This window comes from Panicum hallii, chromosome 5, assembly GCF_002211085.1.
Source record: "Panicum hallii strain FIL2 chromosome 5, PHallii_v3.1, whole genome shotgun sequence".
In the NCBI taxonomy this organism is placed as follows: Eukaryota; Viridiplantae; Streptophyta; class Magnoliopsida; order Poales; family Poaceae; genus Panicum; species Panicum hallii.
Window position 1 is genome coordinate 8,394,172 of NC_038046.1, and position 20,627 is coordinate 8,414,798.

General features: G+C 38.3%; 1 protein-coding gene across 2 annotated transcripts; it reads right to left on the bottom strand.

Moving 5' to 3' along the window:
• Nucleotides 1-584: 584 nt before the first annotated feature.
• On the bottom strand, nt 585-19,812 carry LOC112893244 (protein MON2 homolog). 2 transcript variants are annotated; one of them, XM_025960455.1, is made up of 44 exons: nt 19,433-19,812; nt 18,538-18,723; nt 17,948-18,037; nt 17,279-17,352; nt 17,043-17,198; nt 16,472-16,583; nt 16,293-16,348; nt 16,046-16,100; nt 15,905-15,961; nt 15,130-15,231; nt 14,411-14,491; nt 14,289-14,341; nt 13,367-13,436; nt 13,182-13,245; nt 12,924-13,072; nt 12,717-12,841; nt 12,567-12,624; nt 12,273-12,370; nt 11,284-11,368; nt 11,124-11,189; nt 10,836-10,895; nt 10,579-10,665; nt 10,223-10,397; nt 9,638-9,681; nt 9,428-9,559; nt 9,220-9,348; nt 9,097-9,149; nt 8,967-9,015; nt 8,487-8,545; nt 6,933-7,081; nt 6,719-6,852; nt 6,263-6,391; nt 6,096-6,181; nt 5,555-5,670; nt 5,352-5,464; nt 4,276-4,399; nt 4,080-4,198; nt 3,593-3,797; nt 3,325-3,496; nt 2,807-3,131; nt 2,531-2,670; nt 2,119-2,240; nt 1,762-1,963; nt 585-1,050 (listed from the first exon to the last, which is right to left on the bottom strand). In XM_025960455.1, exons 1-44 carry the CDS (start codon nt 19,535-19,537, stop codon nt 972-974), a joined length of 4,845 nt encoding a protein of 1,614 aa, XP_025816240.1. In that variant the 5' UTR covers nt 19,538-19,812; the 3' UTR covers nt 585-971. The 2 variants fall into 2 exon arrangements, with proteins under 2 accessions (XP_025816240.1, XP_025816241.1); XM_025960456.1 differs by lacking the exons at nt 17,948-18,037; nt 18,538-18,723; nt 19,433-19,812 and having other exon boundaries at nt 17,043-17,190; nt 17,279-17,348.
• Between the last annotated feature and the right edge of the window lie 815 nt (nt 19,813-20,627).

The following is a 20,627-nucleotide window of genomic DNA, read 5'->3' on the forward strand; positions in this document are numbered from 1 at the left end:
CGAAGATGACAGAGAACTCATAAATAAAGAACGAACATTGCTGTTTGATTGCAGCTCGATCTATACTAGTCAAGCGGGAGAGCGAGAGGACCCAAGGGCGATCTGAGACACTTTTCATACTGTCACGTTGCTTCGCCAAGAGATCTTTGAGCATCCGTTCAAATACCTCACCAAGACAGCTGGAGATTTCCAGCCGTTGGTCCAAGCCCCAATCAGACCAAGTCGTGCAAATGTGCAACAACTGATTGGTTATCATTTACTCCCTCCGTCTCAAATTATAATTTATTTTAACTTTTTAGTATATAATTTTTACTATATATCTAGATATAGTATCTAAGTGTATTGCAAAATATACGTATCTAGAAAAGAAAGGTAAAATGAATTGTAATTTAGAACGGAGGGAGTATTAGCCAGCCTCGCGGTGCGACGATTCCAGTCCAATTGCATAAAAACTATTGTAACATGTCTGGACTGGAGAAATTTCATAAATAAAAAAAGTTATACACCATACGCCACTTTAATTGGTCCAGAACTGAATAAAAAACGTCATAACTTAATCAGGAACAATGAAAAACCTATGCAAATTTAAACAACGCAGCTTAATATTACTTGCAAGGTTGTTCGCGTGGGCAAGCGTTCTGTTCTTCAAGACAACTCCAGAGTCCACAACCTATATTCATGTCAAAAGGTACATGGGAGTGGCATAACTTACATGAGTGGCTGAAGGGGTATTCCTTACGTCAAAAACGTCAAAAGAATGGGCTATATACTACAGAAACAGCCACCATATTTTCCCATCAAAATGTTACATATACAAACTCTGCTCCTAGATACACGTGACAAGCACCTAAGCTGCCTGTCATGATGGATATACAAAATCGAATTTGCAAGAGAAAAAAAACACTGACAAAACTATATGATTTCTCATCCAACAAAAAAAAGAAAAGAAAACAGAACTTCGCCTTTAGTTGTTATGTCAGACGTTGTAGTCCAAGCTCCGAGGAAATGAGCCTGAGCAGCACTTGTACAAGCTCCCGCACCCTAGCTTCTCTGATTGATCAGCAGGGACAATAACAATCAATAAGTTACACAACCACAAGGAAAGTTGGGTCATAAAAACCCAAAGCCAACTCTTAAGCTATTGTTCACACATACACATCAATTATAAGCTTATAAAAGTCACACATGATATCGGCAATAGTTTTGATTGCTTCAAATCTGATGCTTAAAAATGAAGGTTTTATATCCTTTGGCTTTTCTACTTTGACCCAAAGTATTCCACATATATCCTAGTTGTCTAAGTTTCAAAATCTGATGTTTCTAAGTTTGCACAGTAATTTGGGCAATTTCTTTTCAAAATTCGGTTGTAACGGGATGCTAACTATCTACACTTCCAATATTAGAAATGACTTGAGCTAGCCAATACCTTACTTTAGATATTTATGCTGAGTCCCTAGTGTCCAATATCTACACAACACTTTTTAGAGTTTGTCTTACTGTTGCATGTGGATCGTATGAGGGGAAAAAAACCTTCAACTTTAAAATGTTGATAGTCAGTATAAACAGAAACAGGGGCGAACAAAGTCAAGAAGCTTTGGCCTGCATGTCACATGATCAGAGTTTTCTAATCCAGCATGGGAATGCACAAGTTGCTGGCTACGATAAATGGCCTACTCAGCATAAAAAGGAACAAGACATGAACTGCCATGGTCTATAAGCTGTCAGCTGTGCTGTAAGATTTACAAGAAACCTTTTTCTTACCTTGAGACCACTAGCTCAGAGAAAGTGGGAAGCAAAGACAATAAATGAGCCCGACGATGGGATTTCTTTTTCCCCAAAGCTTCTTTCAGATATGTAGGTATGTTGAGAGCATTAGCTGTATTAATGTCTATGATTAGTCTAGCAAGCTCTTGAAGAACACAAATCGTTTCTTTAACCCTCACACTAGGCAAAGGATGTTCTCCTGCAAACGCCAATAGTACGACAAGATCAATGGGTTTTATACTTATAAATTGAAGCATAATGGTAAGGTAGATTATAGTTTTTAAAGAATATTAGTACATCAGGATTATTAAGAAAAAACAAGCTCACGAATATAAATGTGAATTTCGAACATACCTAGGTCATTTTCATCGGCTAAAAATTGGCCCAATATAACCTCACACCGCTTCATAAGAATTGGAATCGAAACTTTGCTGGCTTCTGATGCTGCAGCACATGAGCTTGCCTTTGCTATACAGCTGCAACCGGAGAAAATAGCTGCATTGAGTTCTAAATTTACACAGTTCAGCTTCAGAAGAAATTAACATTGCCAAATGCCCACATCTAATAGAGGCAGTGCCGCAAAAAGGAGAAATGGAAAGTAAGATGCATGTAAGACTGCCATCCACCCAGTATCTTTTTCGACAGATCCCTATTCCCCAAATCCCTCGCATGTTATATTCATACTTCTTCAAATGAGTCATACTGCAAAATTACTTTAAACATTGATGCGCACACTATTTTACATATACTTGCACAATGCTTATACCTGCATAAAGAAAACATCATCTGTAAACAGCTCAGCGAAAATCGGCTGCAGTGCAAAGGTAAAAGACCAACAGTTTGAACAGGCAGGGATCCTGTTCGTGAGGCACAGCGATCAAGACAGTTAACAAGCCTTTGCAAAACCTGAAAGAATGTGATCGTCAGATGGTCACAATTGAGCATTTACAAGGTCAGGAGAAAAGGAACTTCGAAGCCATCGGACTAGAGGGTGTCGGTGCATTGCAAGAGGTAAACAAATACTTCTTATTGACAAACTAACCTCAACTGGAGCATCCTTTTGCAATTTCAGAATATCATCTCCAAATACAGTGAGGACACTCATCTCAAGGGTCTCATCAGCTGTATTAGAGTCAGCTGAAGGAACATCTGATGACAACACGCGCCCACAAGAACCAACAAGAAAGGTTTCATACACGTCCGCAACCTCCTTCCAGAAACGAGCTCTAGAAAGTCTATATGAATTCACATCACTTTTGCAATCGGCATTGTCCTGCCTCACCTCACCGGTCACAACACGATTGAAGCATTCAGCAGATATTCTCCAAAGGGTACCCCTTGGGTTGTCTCTCCTTGTATTCATGCACCTAAGTAGGAAACTTTCAGAGTCAGCATACAGGACCACTCGTTATTTAGAATCTGCATTGTTTAAACGATTTTGACATGGAAATAAAAAATAAGTATAAAACAGTTCTGCTGTTCTGCAATGAGCGTAGAGCCTTCTTGATAAGTGAATGTATTCTTACTTTTGCATTATGATATCAATTAAAAGGAAATTACCTCCCAAGACCATGAATGACTTCTGGAGAGGCACTAAACCTTTCACTTGGTGGAGCCTCCAGAAAAAGATTGACAATAATCGGCACAAGCTTTTCTACAAACAGAATACCCCAACCACAGCTCACTGCACTATCCAGTTTTGTACCGCTGCCATTGAGCCTACTTCGTTCAACTGTAACCATAGCAAATTACACACATATTTCTCAACAAGAAATATATTTTCTCAGATTATGCAACACTATACATAAAATATCATAACATGCCTTACCAAGGGTACGCTTTGCACCGTCTACCGGCACACCGGAATTCTGATCATGTATTTGTCTATTATTTTTCTGGAGGGGCCCTTCTTGACCATTAAGATAGCATAACAGCTCAAGGAGGAGAGGCGTCCACATGGAGGACAATATAGCCGTCGGGCGTAGCATAGGAATGATTTCCAATATACCTCGTTGTACAGCAGGGATACTACCCTAAAGTATAAAAGAGTAATTTAGACAACAAATTCAACACTGGACCAAACCCAATTTGAAAGTATGAAAGTTATCAGGATAGAAGCATAAAAAAAGAAACAGGTTCCAAGACTGTCTACGAGAAGAAAATAGTTTAAGGATTATCTAGTGCTGTATTTTCATGTCCAGTTTTCACACAAACCAGATCTGTAGGATAAGAAGCATGTTCCGAGAAACTTATATGGTTAGACCCCGTATTCTGGCAAAATATATATATCAATAAAAATGCATGCACAGGTATACCAGTTCACTATCATAATCAGTAGGAGTCATGGTAGCCTTAATCATCAGATGCATAATTGCCATGAGCCTTAGATACATCTCATCATTAAACAGAGATTGTGCTTGAACGTAAAGATCACCTGCAGGAGTGAAACATAATTAATAGCTCGTTGCATTATCTGATGCTTGTAGGATAAAACAGGAAGTCATAAATTACCAAGACCACGGAGGACCTCTTGCTTCACTTTGTCAGTTGAGTCATTCTTAAAATTGGGTGAAGTTTGAAGAACAAGTTCATAAATATCAAGAACAGATTTGACATATGAAGATTCCAGATTTCCCTGAAAAAAACATATCCATGAAACATGTATTTATGATGCTTTCATTATCTAAATAATATCTGAAATGTATGACTGGTCCAATGCATTCAATTTCAACCACAGTAATAATAAGCACTTTTCAGGTAATAAGTTAATAACAATTAATTTTCCAGTGAAATACTCCCTCTGGTTGGCAAAACATGTCGTTTCCGACCAGGCTTGCTTAACAAAATTACCTGCTTGCTCCAGTCAGAACAAATGTTTTGTCGACTCGGAGGGAGTACAGATCAAGTATTGTTCAGATATAATAAAAACCAAATATAAGCCAGTGCATTGGTAACTTGTAAGTCAATTTATCCGTTATCATGTAACTACATTTCCTAACAGATTGCATTCCAGTAATGGTGGCTAGTGCCAGCATACAAGGCTGCACAATCTCGACAAAAACTGTCCATTAGTTTCAAAATTAGTAACCTCTTGACTTGTTTGGGAAAGAAGTACCAAAGGACACTGTTTGCTGGTATGCCAATACTTGAATACATTTATGAGAAATCATGGTTTTGTTATTCACTTATTTCTGAAGTTAGTCTGCTCAATTAAGACATTTAACAGAGTTCAAACAAAGTGAGCACTATACTAAATTACAAACCACAGGTGATTTGAGCTTCTAGACCTGGCTAACTTGTTTAACACCATTGCACCTTTTGGGCCAAGGCCCATGTTAATTTTTCATACTTTTTTTTCTTGTACAAATTGATACTTGTTCACATAAATTTCTTAAAAAGAAAAAAAATAGGGATAATGCAGTGAAATTGGCATGACACGTAGGTATTCTCCCTAACAATAATAAGCAGATACTTATGGTGAATAAAGCAAGCAGGCCTGCAGGGCAGATTAAGTCGCTCCTACCAGACAAGGTAAAAAGTATAAGTTGACAATTCTAGAGAGAAATTGTTGGGGCGCAGGAGAGTACCTTTGGACAATTTGCGCCAACAAATGTCTGCAAGCAATTTATGGCAGCAAGAGCAACCTCCTTGCTACCATGTAAGATGCTATTTTTTATGAAATCAAGTAAAAGTACCCAACCTGAACATATTTCCATACAATGAAACGTTACTTGAAATTTAATAACAGATTACAGACATACGTACGGAAGGCAGTGCAAGAAAAGTTTACCAGATGAAAATTTGCTCAATTGTTGGAGGAAAGGGAAAAAAGAACGCAAAAGCCGTGCTATACCACCTAGTACAAGGACAATAGTTTCATCCCATTGCTTTTGTGCTGTATTTCGACTGCAAAAACAAAGAAGTAAATTAGAAGAAAGACGGAGGTAACTCCATGAGTAGGCAATTAGCAAGGATAAGAAACACTTTTTTCAATCCTGGACTTCAAACCTCTTATCCTCGCAGCAGGTAATTCGCTGATTTAAGATTTGAAAAGGTGTGCAAACTCAAAAAGAATGCAGAGCAATTAACCCTACAGGGAATGCAGAAGCTAGAAGCTAATATCTAGGTGTATTCCTAATGAAGCTAACGATCATAAATTATTGAAGTTCTAGTGAAGCCCCCCAAAACTTAAGTCAATTAATGTTCCCCTAGATCAATTTACAAAGCTCACAGCACTTGATCCTTTCTTTTCTGATAAGCACTAGTTTGTGGTTTCATATTCAGTTAATAGCCAACACCAATTGTTTATGGTTCTCTGAAAAAAATTAAACCTGTGATGGATAAGCATATGAACAGCTTTGCCTGCCCGAGTTCCTAGCTCCTTCCCTTGCCACTCATCTCGAGATGAGGTAGATGCCTGAAAAAGAAGGTTTAGACTAATTAACATCAGAGGAGATTCATGGGAAGGATCAAATACCTACTTGTGACATTAACTTACCAAGTGGGAAACATGCTCTAACATAGGGAAAACATATAACCACAGACAATCCTCCCACATACTTTTAGAAAGCTTTTGGCCATGAGTGCTGAGAGTCTGAAAGAGAGTCCTAACAGCCGAGTTCCGAACCTTGAGATAGAAAGAAAAACATAATTGGCATAAGTTTGTACAACAATGTTATTGGCAGCGAGAAAATTTGTGCCTGCCTAATATTCAATTGAAATTTTCTTCAAGAAAAAGTCAAACTAAAACTATTTTCGTGATAGGAATAAGAAGTGTACGTTGTATTTGTGATGCGCATACATAGGATGCCAAGGTTACCATGAATTTCTAGTATTACAGCACAACGGCAGTACCATACAGAGATCACCAATCATTCAATGAGCTACTAAAAAATTGCTCGACTATATCACGGGTGTTCATGCACAGAACAGATGGTTTGCTGAGAAGATGTACCTCAGGACGATCATCTGAACCCAATTTCTGGAGGACAGAAAAAACTGAAAAGAAAAGTTTATTATAATCAACAACTTGTTTCGGGGAAACTTGCTTGATGTTTGTCTCTTTAAATGTGGCACCCAACTGAGCCTCTGCAAAGCAAAACAAGAGCTACGTATTATTAGTGATGCACGAAATCAGGGAGGGGGAAGTATGCGTGGTGATTACACACCTTCATTCATGTGATTAGCTTGCTCAACAGACTTGCTGATTAATCCCTTCACAACAAAATCAGTAGCAGTCCACAAAAGGCCAACTGCTGTTAAACTTATGTTTATTTCAGTTTTCTGGGTACCATATGCTCCAGTTACCAAAATGCATCTGCATTTGTTGACACAAGAAAGTTTAAGAAAATTGCAACAAATAGTAAAAAAAAATATACAACTCATTTCCAAGATGAGGATAAAACTCTTGTGAACTGAATATAAATTTTCCTTTCAGAGCCTTACTGAGAAGCCAAGCTGGAATTTTCTTCTTACCCTTGTTTTTGTTAACTAACCCTCTATTTCAAACGGGGTTTGTTTAACCGGCCAATTCAATCAGTCATGATTGACACAGAAAGCACAAAAAAAATCTAGATAAATGCAGCAAATGATGGCGATTGGCAAATGATATTGAGATCACTGGTCAGGCCCTGATCTTGTGTCCAAATAACTATGGCATAGACAGGATGTCTATAAGTCTATTTGTCAGTGCAGTTTACCAATTTAAGATACTCAATATCATCATATACTTCGTGTGTAGGGAGTATACCAGTCGAGGGTTATTGCATCTGTAATTTGTACATCTGACAGCCTTAAGTACTTTTAGTGTCCATTCAGTTAACATAAGCAAACTATTCTAAGGCCCTGTTTGTTTCAGCTTCTGTCGGCTTCTGCTTATCAGAAGCCAAAAGCTGGAACAAACAGCCTGATTCTTGAAGTGGATTTTGGAAGCCAAGAGCTGCATTTGTATTAGAAGCCAGAAGAGGTCTTGAGGAGCTTTGCTGGTTCCCGTGGGATTGATTTGTTAGGGGTATCACATGTAACATTTCATTCATGCAAAAGCCAATCCAAAAAAACAAACAAGCCCCAAGGTGTAGTATGTGAATTTTTCTGAATCATCATTCTTCAGGATTTATGTGGGTGACAATAGTTTATGAAAGATCCATACTTTATGGTCTGCCTTTCAATGAAATTGTAAGGAAGCCAAGACTTGAAATAATTTAATTTAGTTTTCCTTTTCAAATTGGAATTTACTTTCATGTTAACTAGTCTTACAAAACAAGACATGCCATCTATGAAACGAAAGAAACACCAACATGTTATTTACTAACTGTTGAATGGGTACTTTTACATGAAAAAAAGTGGCGTAATTGGCAGCATCAGTTATGCAAGGATGATAAGCTGCAAATCACCAAGTTAAACCGGCAAGAGCCATGGTGACAGACTACACAGCATATTCAACAGTCTCAAGTATTATGTATACTGTCACTCCACCAAAGACTGCTTCAATGAAACCGATCCAACTTAAAATTGTTACTATCTGTCAAGTCATAGAATCCAAGGAGATACTAATACATGTTTTCTTCCTATTTTTCCATGGTTCTGTTTTGTTTTGAAATAACCAGGGAAAAACCTGGAGAAAAGGTCCTCTCATAGGCAACAAATACGTTGCTATTTTTTAGCAAAGTGAGAATATTAGCAAGAGGAAACATTACTAAAAACAGTGGATTCGAGAGACTTACTCATCAAGGCATTCCACAGGTATAGTTGCCAGTCCTTCATTCATTATTACACGTATGCTCTGCAAATTAAATGGTTGTGTTGAAGCATCTATAAAGGGCATGGTACAACTTATATGCTAGTAACAGAGCATTAAGATGAACAAATGAGCACTTGACATTTATTATCCTTTTGTTTAACTAAAATGACCAGTACAAACAAAATCAGTGTTCAAGTTCATAAATGTTCCCCACTGTATCTTAGTTGCGTATTTAAAACAGCTTTTAGAGGACAAAATTAGTTTATCAGTACTTTTTTTAAAAAAAATGCTTCTTTGGTCCTCCATTCTAGAGTTGAGCAATATAGTCCCATAATTCCATTCGACTTCCATAGTCCAATGTAGGCAAAAATATAACAGGCCCGAGCAGCTATGCAAGAGGGGAACTTCCCACAGAGAAATCATATCATGCTAAACATAGCAAAGAGTAATTTAGCAATTTTACCTGAAAGCCTAAGGAGATGAGATCTTTTTCTGATGCATTGGTAACCATCCTGGAAGAAAAGATGTATGTAAGCAACCAGTAAATGCCAAATAAAAACATATACCATGGAATGAATGAATATTGGTGACACCTTAACATATGAAGAATGCTGGGCCAGCTATATGACAACTTTTCTCCATGTCTCTGAAACAATACAGGTAAGAAGATATTGTCTGATGCCCGCAGTGAAAAGCATATACAAGAAAATAAGTACCTCAAGAACATGCAAAAGAATCTTTAGTGCACCCATTTGAACATCAACATTCTTGTTGGAGGAATAGAGGATCACCAATGGAGATAAAACTGCATACTCAAATGATACAGTTTCACTTTCATTGACCATCTACCAAGCACATGAGCAGAAATGTCAGACAAATCGCATAAGCAGAGCAAACAGCTGAGTAAAATTATCGAGCCCTTACTTGGCTTTCTTGAAACTGATGAGGTGCTGAACTGATGCCTTGAAATTTTTCAGAACCCACTACTGAACAAATTGATTGATCCAATGAATCCAGAGCCATACTTCGTAATTGTGGGTTGGAGCAATTGGCAAGCTGCAAGTGTTGCCATGACCAAGATCATCATGGTGTTACATAAACGGAGAGAAAACTACCACTGGATAATACTGCTACCTCAAGATGATGAGCAGCAATTTGATCCCATATCGGCTCAACTCCTGAACAGGATAAATAACAAAAATAATCAATAGCAGGATTACAAAAAATTGTGGTGTCAATTAGATTTATCTCCTAAATATGCTCCACATCAATTACACCACACAGAAAAGACTAATGATCAAGTTCACCAATGATCTGATCTTCCTAAATCCAGTGCTCATTCATTCACATGAACTATGTCATCAGTAACAATTTACTATGTGGATATCTCATGCAACCGCATGCTCCTCAATAAATTACCAATGCCACACAGAATGGACAAAATGAGATGTCTCACAAGCACAAATATAGATGATATCAACTGCAAATTACGCTCATCCTTTGAAATTCGAAAAGCAGAAATCCAGCAAATTCAACTGTTCAATTTAGCAAAACATATCCAGTAAAAATAACAAATAACCTCAAGTTGCCACTGTAGAAAAGTACATCTTCGCAGTATTTATACCTGATCAAACTTCTAGTTTGCAGCATAAAAGATTATAACTGATTCATACATGTTATTTTATCTAAAAGAATGCTCCAAGTAAAGAAAGCACCCACTATGCAGATTGTTAACAAGAATCGATGCCATGCGCTCCACTGAAAATGAAATGCTCCCGATCTGCTGGCCTGACAATTGAGAACTTCCAGATATGTGCTGACTTGACAATTGGTGCAGTGCAGACAGAAGTGACTTCACTGCAGCTATGTTCATCAAGGCTGAACTTTCAAACAGCTTCCTCCAACAAAGAAACAGAATGCAGTTTAGCATTACAATGTAGTTGAAACATGAAAAGCAGCAACTTTCGAACAAATCTCTCCATCAATGGAATAAAATGCACTTTAGCATACAGGCAATGCAGTTAAGAGATGAAAAGCAGCAACAAAAAAAAACTGAAAAGAAAAACCCTCCTGACCTGAGAATTTAAAGAAGAGAGAATATGGAAGTCACTATACTGTCCAGATGTGTCTCTTGAAAGTCTTGAAACAGAAGCTGATACTTCCTGTGAGAGTAAATGGTAGTGTCAACAAAATGATAGTACTAACATAAAGTAGACATAGGAAACAATGTATCATTTCTGGTAATCATATGTTAGCTGAAAAGAAGAGTATATCGGATAACACAAATTCCACACCAAACATAACGAGTAAATTGGGGAGAAAAGACTGTAACCTGAGTGGAAGCATGTGGAGAATGAATAGCTCTATCAAGTGCTGAAAGAGTCTCCAATACCTACAATTCCAAGGATAAGAGATCTAGCAATAATTCATGAAACTCAATTTTTTTAAAAAAATGGTACTCCCTCCGTTCCAAAATGTAGGTCGTTTTGGCTTTCCTAGATTCGTAGTGTTTGCTATGCACCTAGATATAACGCATGTCTAGGTACATAGCAAAATCTATGAACCTAGAAAATTCAAAACAACCTACATTTTGGAACGGAGGGAGTACAACATAACTTACCAGAACCCAGGAAGGACCAAGGACATTGTGTAATCGATGTGCAACATTAAAAAGTGTCCTTAGTGCCTGGATTCAGAATGAAACAAGTGTAAATATATGTGAAAAAAAGCAAGGGATCATGATACAGCTGTAAGAAACATTGCGCTTGTTTCCTACTTGCCTGCACATTTTTTGGTGTGAGAATAATACTATCACGCTGATCCATGGAAGTTTCTGACTTCTTTGATCCAGGAGACTGCAAGATGCTGGCATAGATATGAAAGGAAAATAAGAATGGTGTGAATAATTGCTGGAAGGTCATAAATAGCAGATGCGGCACACAGCATTAGGCACAACTGAACCATTCAGTATAAATAAAGACATCACATGAAATATAAAAGCACGAATCTCCAGATTTTGGACTAAGACAAGGGTAAATGGAACATTAGCGAAGGCGTAATCCAATCAGCAACCTTCAAGATCTGTGTTTAATATTTTATACAGTGGCCATTTAAGCTGCCATTTTTGACATATCAAATCACAATACTACTACCACAGAAGTAAACAAGGAAACAAAAATCTGATCCTCTATGAGTTAATTAGTGATGCCTGATATGGCAGACAAGACTGCAAATATTCTTGTAGTTGTAGCTATCAAAAGAAAAAGGGAGCTACAATCAGAGCATCCTACCAAAATAGAGTAAAGGAACACGTGTGTCGGCAAATATTTGAAAATAATTATCAAGCACGCCCTGAAAATCTCAGGTAAGTCTGTCAGTACAATGTCCAAAAGAATACAGTACCATTTTTCAAATCCTTAGTTTCAAATTTAAAACTCAAAAGATAGAAAAGCCCATTTTTAGGACAGATGAAGCCACAAATTTTAGCGCTATCACATGCTTAAGATAAAAATTTAATTGGACTAAATGTTTAAGAGGTCATAGACCCCAGAAATTATCCTTAGACAAATTATAAAGCTGGAATTTACAAGACAATGAATATTGCAGGCAAATGATACAACGATACTCATCACATCTCATGTATTACAAAGAGCAATAGGAACTTAGAAGAGAAGGGGGCTGCAGGCAACTGATATATTATTCTCAAAACAAGATATTTGGCCGTATGCCGGTATTATAGGAAACAAGACACCAGACACCAGTGGCATACCTTTTCTTCTCTCCTTCATTTGGAGTATTGATTGTAAACTTGCAAAGTGATGCTAGAAAAGAGTTCAAGGGCTCTATAGCACGGAGAACTCCGCAAGCCTGAAATGCACCCCACATTCTGATTATCAAAGCAGTTAATTTACTACAAAGGATGGGAAATGATAGAATAGAAAAAGCAACAGAAGTTCAGTAGCTCTTAAGCCATATCATGGGAGGGATACTGTTATTCTCTAAGTGGACTCAAGTAGGGAAATTTTCAAAAGGTTTTGATACATCAACAGATCATTATTATTACCTGAGTAAATGCCTGGTATCCTTTCAATATCTCTAATATTATAGCTTCCCCTTGTGACCTGTTAATTAGATTACCCCTAACCGTAAGAACAGGAAAAATATCATATAATTTATAGGAAGGTACATATATAAGTTTAAAGATTGGGCTGACCTCATCAAAATAAGTGACAGAGAGTCAAGGATGGTTAACCACGTTGAATTGACCATGGCCATACAAAGAAGGGCCAACTGTCCACTACATTCCACACTATTTGATTCACATTTTGGTGATTCAAGCTAAAAACAAACAAAAAATAATAGCTTTAAATTCCCAGATTCATTATTTTATTCATAGGAATCGTCTCTTCTTAGTTCTTACCTCACCAACATCTAGAGCTTCATCAGTCAAAGTTGCAATAGTGAAAACTACACCTAAGAGGCCTTCAAGGGCGAGAGTGATGGTATGTGCTTCACTAGCAACCAAAACAGCAGCATTTGAAGCATCATTATCCATACTCCACTCAATCCCTGTGTATGATAATCACCAATATCAGGAGTTAGATAAAATCTGAGTAAACAAACAATAAGATTAGAGGAAGTAACTTATCACCAAACTTTGTTTGACTGTAGAGAGTACCTTTAGCTTTACTACTGAACATTCCAGCAACAGCAGCTAGAGTCTCTTCGCTTGAATCTGAAGCCTATAAGAGAAGTATTTCTAGTTAAATGAATAGCAATGGCCAGTTCTCAAATAAAATGAGTTCAAACAAACATGTGATTAATAAGGATGATATTCTTTTGAAGCAAGGGAACAAATACCACCTGAATAGTAGCTACCACCAAAGCAAGTGCTCTAACTATGTTCTCCACGACATTAGTATTCACAGGATTCCTGTATTATTACCAGAAGGAAAAAGATATCCGCATAAGTTCTCCCAAAAAATATACGAGCGTAATGTTATGCCCAGAGACATAAAGCATCAATGCAATAGCACACTGACATGTATAATTAATGAGCTCCAAGAAGAAATTTCTGGCCAAGCAACAATGCAAAATATAAAACATAACAGGGAGCTTTTTCATCAAAACCCTCAACAAATAACTCTTCAGATGAATGAAAAGCATACAACTACTGCTATCAAATATAAGAATCTTCAAAGCCCGCGACAACGTTTATGTGCATCCAATCGCTAGGAAAAAATAAGGAAACTTAAACAGATATCTACACTATATCTCCGATACTGATTCCTTTTTTCTCGAACACACAGGAGATCTGTGTATCTTTATATTAAGAGAAAAGAAAGAGAAACTAAACCCATTACATAAGCAACCGCATCGCCGCATTACATAGATTGCCAAGAACACATAAGACATTTACAACACTGATTCCTAACAGATACAAAACTTTCTTTATGCATACACCACCTTTCATAAAGATCGAAAAGTGAACGTTTATATGTTGTCCACTGATTATGTTTTATCTTAGTGTTACCTTCTACAGGATTGCTTCCATCTATCAATTCTAACCCAAAAGAAAAGAAAAGAAAAGAAAATGTCTTTATGGCTCCAGCGCCGGTCTAATGCATGGATCACCAGAAAGGAAGAAAAAAACCTAAATTTCTATACTGTAAGGCAGGCATGATAGCGAGCCTCTGGAGAAAACTGTATACAAATCCATCAACCAGAAGAAGGAATGAACATATCAAGAGACATTCAAGAATATCACTATCGATATAATACGTACATGTCAAACGTCTGGAACAGCAAGCGCAGAGTGCAGGCTTCTACACAAAAACCCTGATAAACAAATAACACAAGATTAATCCTCAACAAGCATGAATTACTATTGTAGCCAAGGAAACTTACCCTTAAAATTTCAAGAACAAGTATCTGATGCCATAATGGTAAGTCCTGACGAGTAACTTTTACAAGCATATTAAGGAACACCTGTGAAGAGAGCAGCTTAGAGCATAGGTAGGCAAACATAACTGGATGAATTAAAAGTACCATGAGCACTCGTGTAATAATGGACTACTTATATCATATCCCAAATTAGTTGGTTCAAAGTATTACGGGTAGACTAGTTAGCAATTTCAACCGAAAAGCATAGCAAAATGTGATATCATAGACAATCGTATTAGGGACAAAAGCGGCATATTTTGGGCGATAGGAACTAAAGCTGATTACTAACATGATACAAAATCATGTCTAAATTGAATGATTCAGGAGATCTTTTTAAAATTTTGCTGACCTATGGTGCTTAATCTACCCCATGTTGATATATAATATAAAGGACAAGATTGTTTGTTCTCATTCTGCTAACTTAAGATTGCGTATGATGCATTCCCAATTGAACCTAAATATGCCAGTCCCATGATTAATTTAGTCCTAAGCTAAAATACAATCATTAATCACCATCCTTCTACCTATACCGCAGTTGAAGCACCTAAAGGCTGTCTCGAAAGTGCTTCCCTTAATGCTAGGAGGGAGTAGAACCGGTAGTCAGCTAAAGCTTCTGGTTAAATTCTACATTTAAATAATGAGTACCAGGACTGGGATGCATATGAGAATGGGCAAAACAATACCTCACTTTCAGTAACAAGTGAAGAGCTGTAGAGCCTGATGACATGAGAAACCAGACGTAGGACTAAACGACGGAAAGAAGGCTCCCCTGCTTCCCCCTCGAGCTGAAGAAAAACAAAAAGAAATCAGATCAGACAAAGAAGCAGCTAATGGCCAGTTTTCTATTGTTGTCTTGTGGAATATATTAGAGAAACTTTAGTTAACCAGTACAATTTTTCAATTAAGTCGCATAAAAGATGCTTTCAACTACTTTTCACATCAAAAATTAGATGTTTAGGTGCCTTTGAAAAGCCTTTGCAATGCCAAACAGAGACTAGAAACAAAATTGACATATGGAAAACTAGTAAGGTAAGGTAGCAAAGAGCAAAGACATTAGAAGGGCCAACTACTTGGACTTATTAATTTAATGTCAAAGCTTTCAACCCCCTGATTTGGCCAAAATGACCAAGTAGTTTAAGGGCATGAGCTACTACGAATCTATGAGCCAAAGACTACAGCCCTAATTCAATACTTTCCATGCATGCAAAGTTCCAAAATCAGAGAACAGAATACATGGCAACCTATACAATTTCAAAGTCAAGTATCAAGAAACAAATTAACTCTGTGGGTTGTAAAGACAAGCATGACAATGTTGCAAATGTTAATGTACACTGAATATACCAAAATTTAGATAATGCGTCTGTACATGAAGCTTGTGACAGTGGTGGTGCAATCAAAATTTAAAACTGCAAATTAAACATATCACTAAAGTCAAAGTCCTCATTTAAATGAACCTACCTCCACATTAGTGCGGAGTGAAGTCATGAGAAGTGAGCAAATTTGATGACGCAAGACCTGGCAAATTATTAAGAGGTTCCAGAGTTATCAATCAATGATTTTTTTAAAAAAAAGTGATAAAGGTTGTATGGGGACACTGACCTGCTGGTAAGATAACAATGCCCGGAAAATAGCAACATATGTGGATAGCACAAACCTGGAACAAGACATGTCCAGATGAGGCTTAGATTGTTCTATATGCATGTTCTGCAAAACATTTGCAGCGGAATTGTTCTATATGCATCTTCTTCACTGTGGCATCATGTCATTATATGAAAAGAAGTGATTGATAAAATTCCTGCAAATGAAATCATAACAAAAGTTTCATTGTGGCACTTTGAGAGCTTACTCAAGTATGTCAAGGGAAAATGTCCTATGCAGCGAATGAACACGAAGCCATGTAGCCTAGAGGAAAAAAAGTCAGGAGTCACCCACATGATTATGTGAAGAGAAGAAAAGAAGAAAACACTTTGTATGTCCTTATTTCCAGAAGAATAGAAGATGCTATCAGAAATCGTTTGCACATACAGATCCACCTGCAGCAAGAGCTGTCAAGTCTTCAAGCAGACGAAGTCCAAGCTTCCCAACATCACTCAGATTCTCCCTAATAGCAGGCTCTCCTGAGTTGCTTGCTAGTGACCTGTCATGTAAAGCAATCTGAATCAATAGAGCAAAAAAGGAGAAACGCAAAAGCAACACTCAGGAAAACAACATTAACAATCCTGTGGTACCTCTCATGTATTTGGTATAAAATGTCTTTTTTAAATCTAAATAGAATGAGGAAGCCATAAGAATGCAAGTAAAATGCGGACTAGTCGCGTCCGAGAAAAAAAAATGCGGACTTGTCATATTATTATTCATGTCAACTACAAGCCCATTACAGAACTACATAAACAAAGCAAAATTCAAGAATGGAGCATCTAAGGAATCTAGCAGAATACATGGGCTGCAACTTTTTATAGTAAGTAAAAAATATGCAATGGTTAAAATGTATGGGTTTTGCATTTTGGGCTAAAAGTTTGCCTGATTTGTCATATTGTAAACTAGCAGTTAAGAGTTGCCTCAATAGCACAATCAATAAAGAAATAGAGAGTCTTACAGTGTGTGACTGAAGCTATGAGTGACATTATCAGCAACAGAGGTAACACGGGAACTGAGTCTTGCTGAAGAAGCTTTACCGGAGGGAAGTGATTCAGCACGAATAACATTATCAAAGACCAATGCCACTGCTTGTCTAAATGTAGCTGCTGCCGTACTAAATGAACATTATGTGATTTAGGATATCACCATAAGGGACTTGGAATCAGTGAGACAACAGTATGGCAATGAGCTTACTTGCGGACACTGTCAGAAGATCGACTGCTTTCAAGGAGGTAAAGGCATATTCCAAGAGCTTGAGACATGCTCTCCTGAAAGAAACATAAACGGTCGACTGATAAGATGAGCCTACTGATGGTAACAGCACTATGATCCTGGGAAGGCATTCGTGGCATGACACAACTGTTATTCACGCTCAAAAGAAGAACCAATAGTTACTACCCCGTTCTTAAATATATGGTGTTTCAGGACAAGTTGAATAATTCAAAATGAAACTAATCATCTTGTCCGAAATGTCATATATTTAAGACGGAGAGAATACTTTTCTAACAATATTCAATCTGGAGCCAACTGAAACATATTGGACCATAATGCACACTATTTTTAAATATTAAAATCTTGCAACTCAAATTCCAACAGCCTGCACCCAAAAAATGATAAAGAAAAGAGAAAAGTAAAATAACTTTCTTTTGGGAAAAAGTAGCAGTGCACATAATCAACATGAGAAAGACAACAAAAGTCAGCGCTGGTAACAAGAGGTGATGACTCGCTGGCTCATTACTGCTGTCTTATGTTTACTATTTTGATATATAGAAGCTTTCGCATGTTCTAGCGTTAGCTAAACATATGACACACAAGAAGTTTTTCACACAAAATAAATAAATTATAACCACTAATAGTAGATACCTCACTTTCAGGATGTAGATGAGATTGAAAGAGAATCAACATTGTTTGCAAAGTCTTTAGTTGAACAATCTCATCTGTCATCTCTGCATGCTGCAATGAAACAAACACCAGAGTTCAGCAACAATGAGTTCCAGGTTGCAGCTAACTACAGATTATTATGGAAATCAAATTTATCAAAGACATGCACAGAAGAAAATGACGCAAAAGGTTCTATTACAAAAATAAACAGCTACAGTACACTTCTACTTTGATAGATTTAGATTTGGAATTATTGTGTCCGTAAAACATATTCTCAAACTCATATCAGAAAACAATAAAGAAAGAGGATAAAAACTCAGCCAACCAAGGAGGAACTAGGTGCCATTGTGAATAGGAAGAAATAGGCACCAAAATTCAAGTGAATAGGACTCCAAACTGGGCTGTGGGGTGTACAACCACACCTCCCAGCTCTCACCAACTAAGCTAGGTTCAGTTCCTTAATGGCATGATAGTCAAAAGATAACACAGAATTGGTTTTATTTGTACATTTATCAAAACGAAAGAGTAGGATGTTAATGGATCAAAAAGTAAGTAAGAAGGCAAGAACTCACATCCTTCAAAGTCGCTAGTATCTCCTTCAATGCAGATGATGCAACAGCATCGTGTGATATAAGCTTTTGCAAACAGGATAGTCCTATTACACTCAACTTCACTGATTTAACACTGCATGCCATCAGAAACATCCGCAGTATATCTTCATTCTGGGCTATTTCACTTGGGCCAGACAGAGATCGGAGCTTCAAGACAAAAAAAAAATGAAAATAGACATCTCGTGAGCGAGCGAGCAACACTGTACTTATACCGCATATGATATACCATAACTTAGAATGTATAGAAGGTCAAAAACTACAAGTCTTTTGCAGAATTAACATGTTTAACTAAAAAGTGCTCATGTCCAGGAAATAGATAAAAAGAGTGCTCTTCAACTAATCAGTACACATTATTTAGCCACGAGTTTATTTGGACTACGAGGGGGGAGGGAGTCAGGGAGGTCTTCACACTATAAAGAATGATCAGTTCCAAGCATCTGAATCAAAGCAACCCAAGCCTCAAACTCCATCCAAAACCATTCATCGTTGTATACATTCTACACACACCTAGTGGACAGACTTGTCTAAGTAATCATTAAGCTTATTTAACCACGAAGCACAGATTGTAGCTAGAAATTTAAAATCTCACTCAGAGGTTCCAACAGTTTCAGTAAATTTGGGGCAATCCTACTCCCATATCACTAATTCACAACACGTTGTTATCACGGAAAACAAAAACAGAACTAGAGTTACCAAAGCCAAATGCACACTTCTAATTACCCGTCCAAACGGTGGGATACTACTCCCGCCCCTAAATGGATCCGGAACGGGCGAGGGCGCGAGGCGCTCCAGGAACGCGAAATGGGTGGGGCGGCGTGATCACAGGCGAAGTGAACGTAAGCAGGGGTAGGCGTACCTTAAGTATAGCGTGCTCAGCGGCGTCCTTGACAGCGGGGTGGCGGCGGCGCGCCTCGGCGGAGAGCGCGCGTAGATCGGCCTCCAGCGCCGCCATAAAGGCCATCTCCGCCTCCCGCCTCCGACCTGCTCCTCCTCAGGCGCGGCAGGGAGGCGACGGCGAGACTAGGGGTTAGGGTTCTGGCGTGCGCTTTCGCGGGGATCGGAAGTGGGAGGCCGCGCCGGACGGGCCTGGTGAGATCTGAAACGGGGACGACGACGAAGAGAAGATTTAGGTGCGCTCGATGTTAGTTGCCTTCGTTTTTGTTTCGCGGGAAGAAGGTCGCGGGACCGTTCGTTCTGGATCTTACGGTTTGGCTAAGTATCTTCGTCACTGAACTGAAGCTCTATCAAACATGGTTAAGCACTGAGCTAAGTAGGGCTATTTTCGTGGAAAAATATAAGCTACAAGAATGGTTCGAGTCCTAACGACATTACAATAATGATAGTTTTTCTTTCTTCAAGTGACAAAAATTATCTTAGAGACAAAGAACGCCAGCCATCTCATACAATACCGTCTAGTATTTTTAATCACGTGAAGGAGACGGAGGAATGCGAGAGAAAGAAATAGTTCCTACGCAAAGCAATTTGGTAAAATTTAGAATTATAAGACTATTATTTATTGTTGGATGAGTTGTTATTGCTATGTAATTTATAGAATAAATTGCACTCCATGTTCCTAAATTTGGATTGCAGTAACTCTCAAATCATCCATTTAGATCCCTAAACCATGTTAAATGATCTATCCTACACCGTGTTAAATGATCTATCCGAGATTTTAAACGCGCCACGCGAGCAATCAAACCTGGTGACCGTGTTAAATGATCTATCCGAGATTTTAAACGCGCCACGCGAGCAATCAAACCTGATGTGCCGTACCACGTGGTGCCACAGTAGTGAACATTAAGAAAACCCCACGAATTGTTATCTTCTCCCATTTGCTCCCTCTCCCCCCTCCAATCTCTCTCACCAGCCGCCAATCACCAGAAGCACACAGCCTGTTGATTACTTGATCCATGGCAAAGAAGATGTTATCGGCGGCGGCTAACGAGCTCCTCTCCACCACCCTGCACCTGCACCACCAATCCTGCCCGGCCGCCGCGAGCCGCGCGCAGCTCGCCCGCCGTCGTCCACAGGTGCGCCCCTCCCGTGGTGCG

What these genes read in the sequence shown, in the direction of transcription:
- LOC112893244 (XM_025960455.1), bottom strand. Translation starts at nt 19,537, where the DNA reads ATGGCCTTTATGGCGGCGCTGGAGGCCGATCTACGCGCGCTCTCCGCC. An exon ending in GATACCAGGCATTTACTCAG is followed by an intron (nt 12,371 to 12,566) that starts GTAATAATAATG and finishes GGTGCATTTCAG; the next exon opens with GCTTGCGGAGTTCTCCGTGC. An exon ending in AAAAGGATGCTCCAGTTGAG is followed by an intron (nt 2,671 to 2,806) that starts GTTAGTTTGTCA and finishes ACATTCTTTCAG; the next exon opens with GTTTTGCAAAGGCTTGTTAA.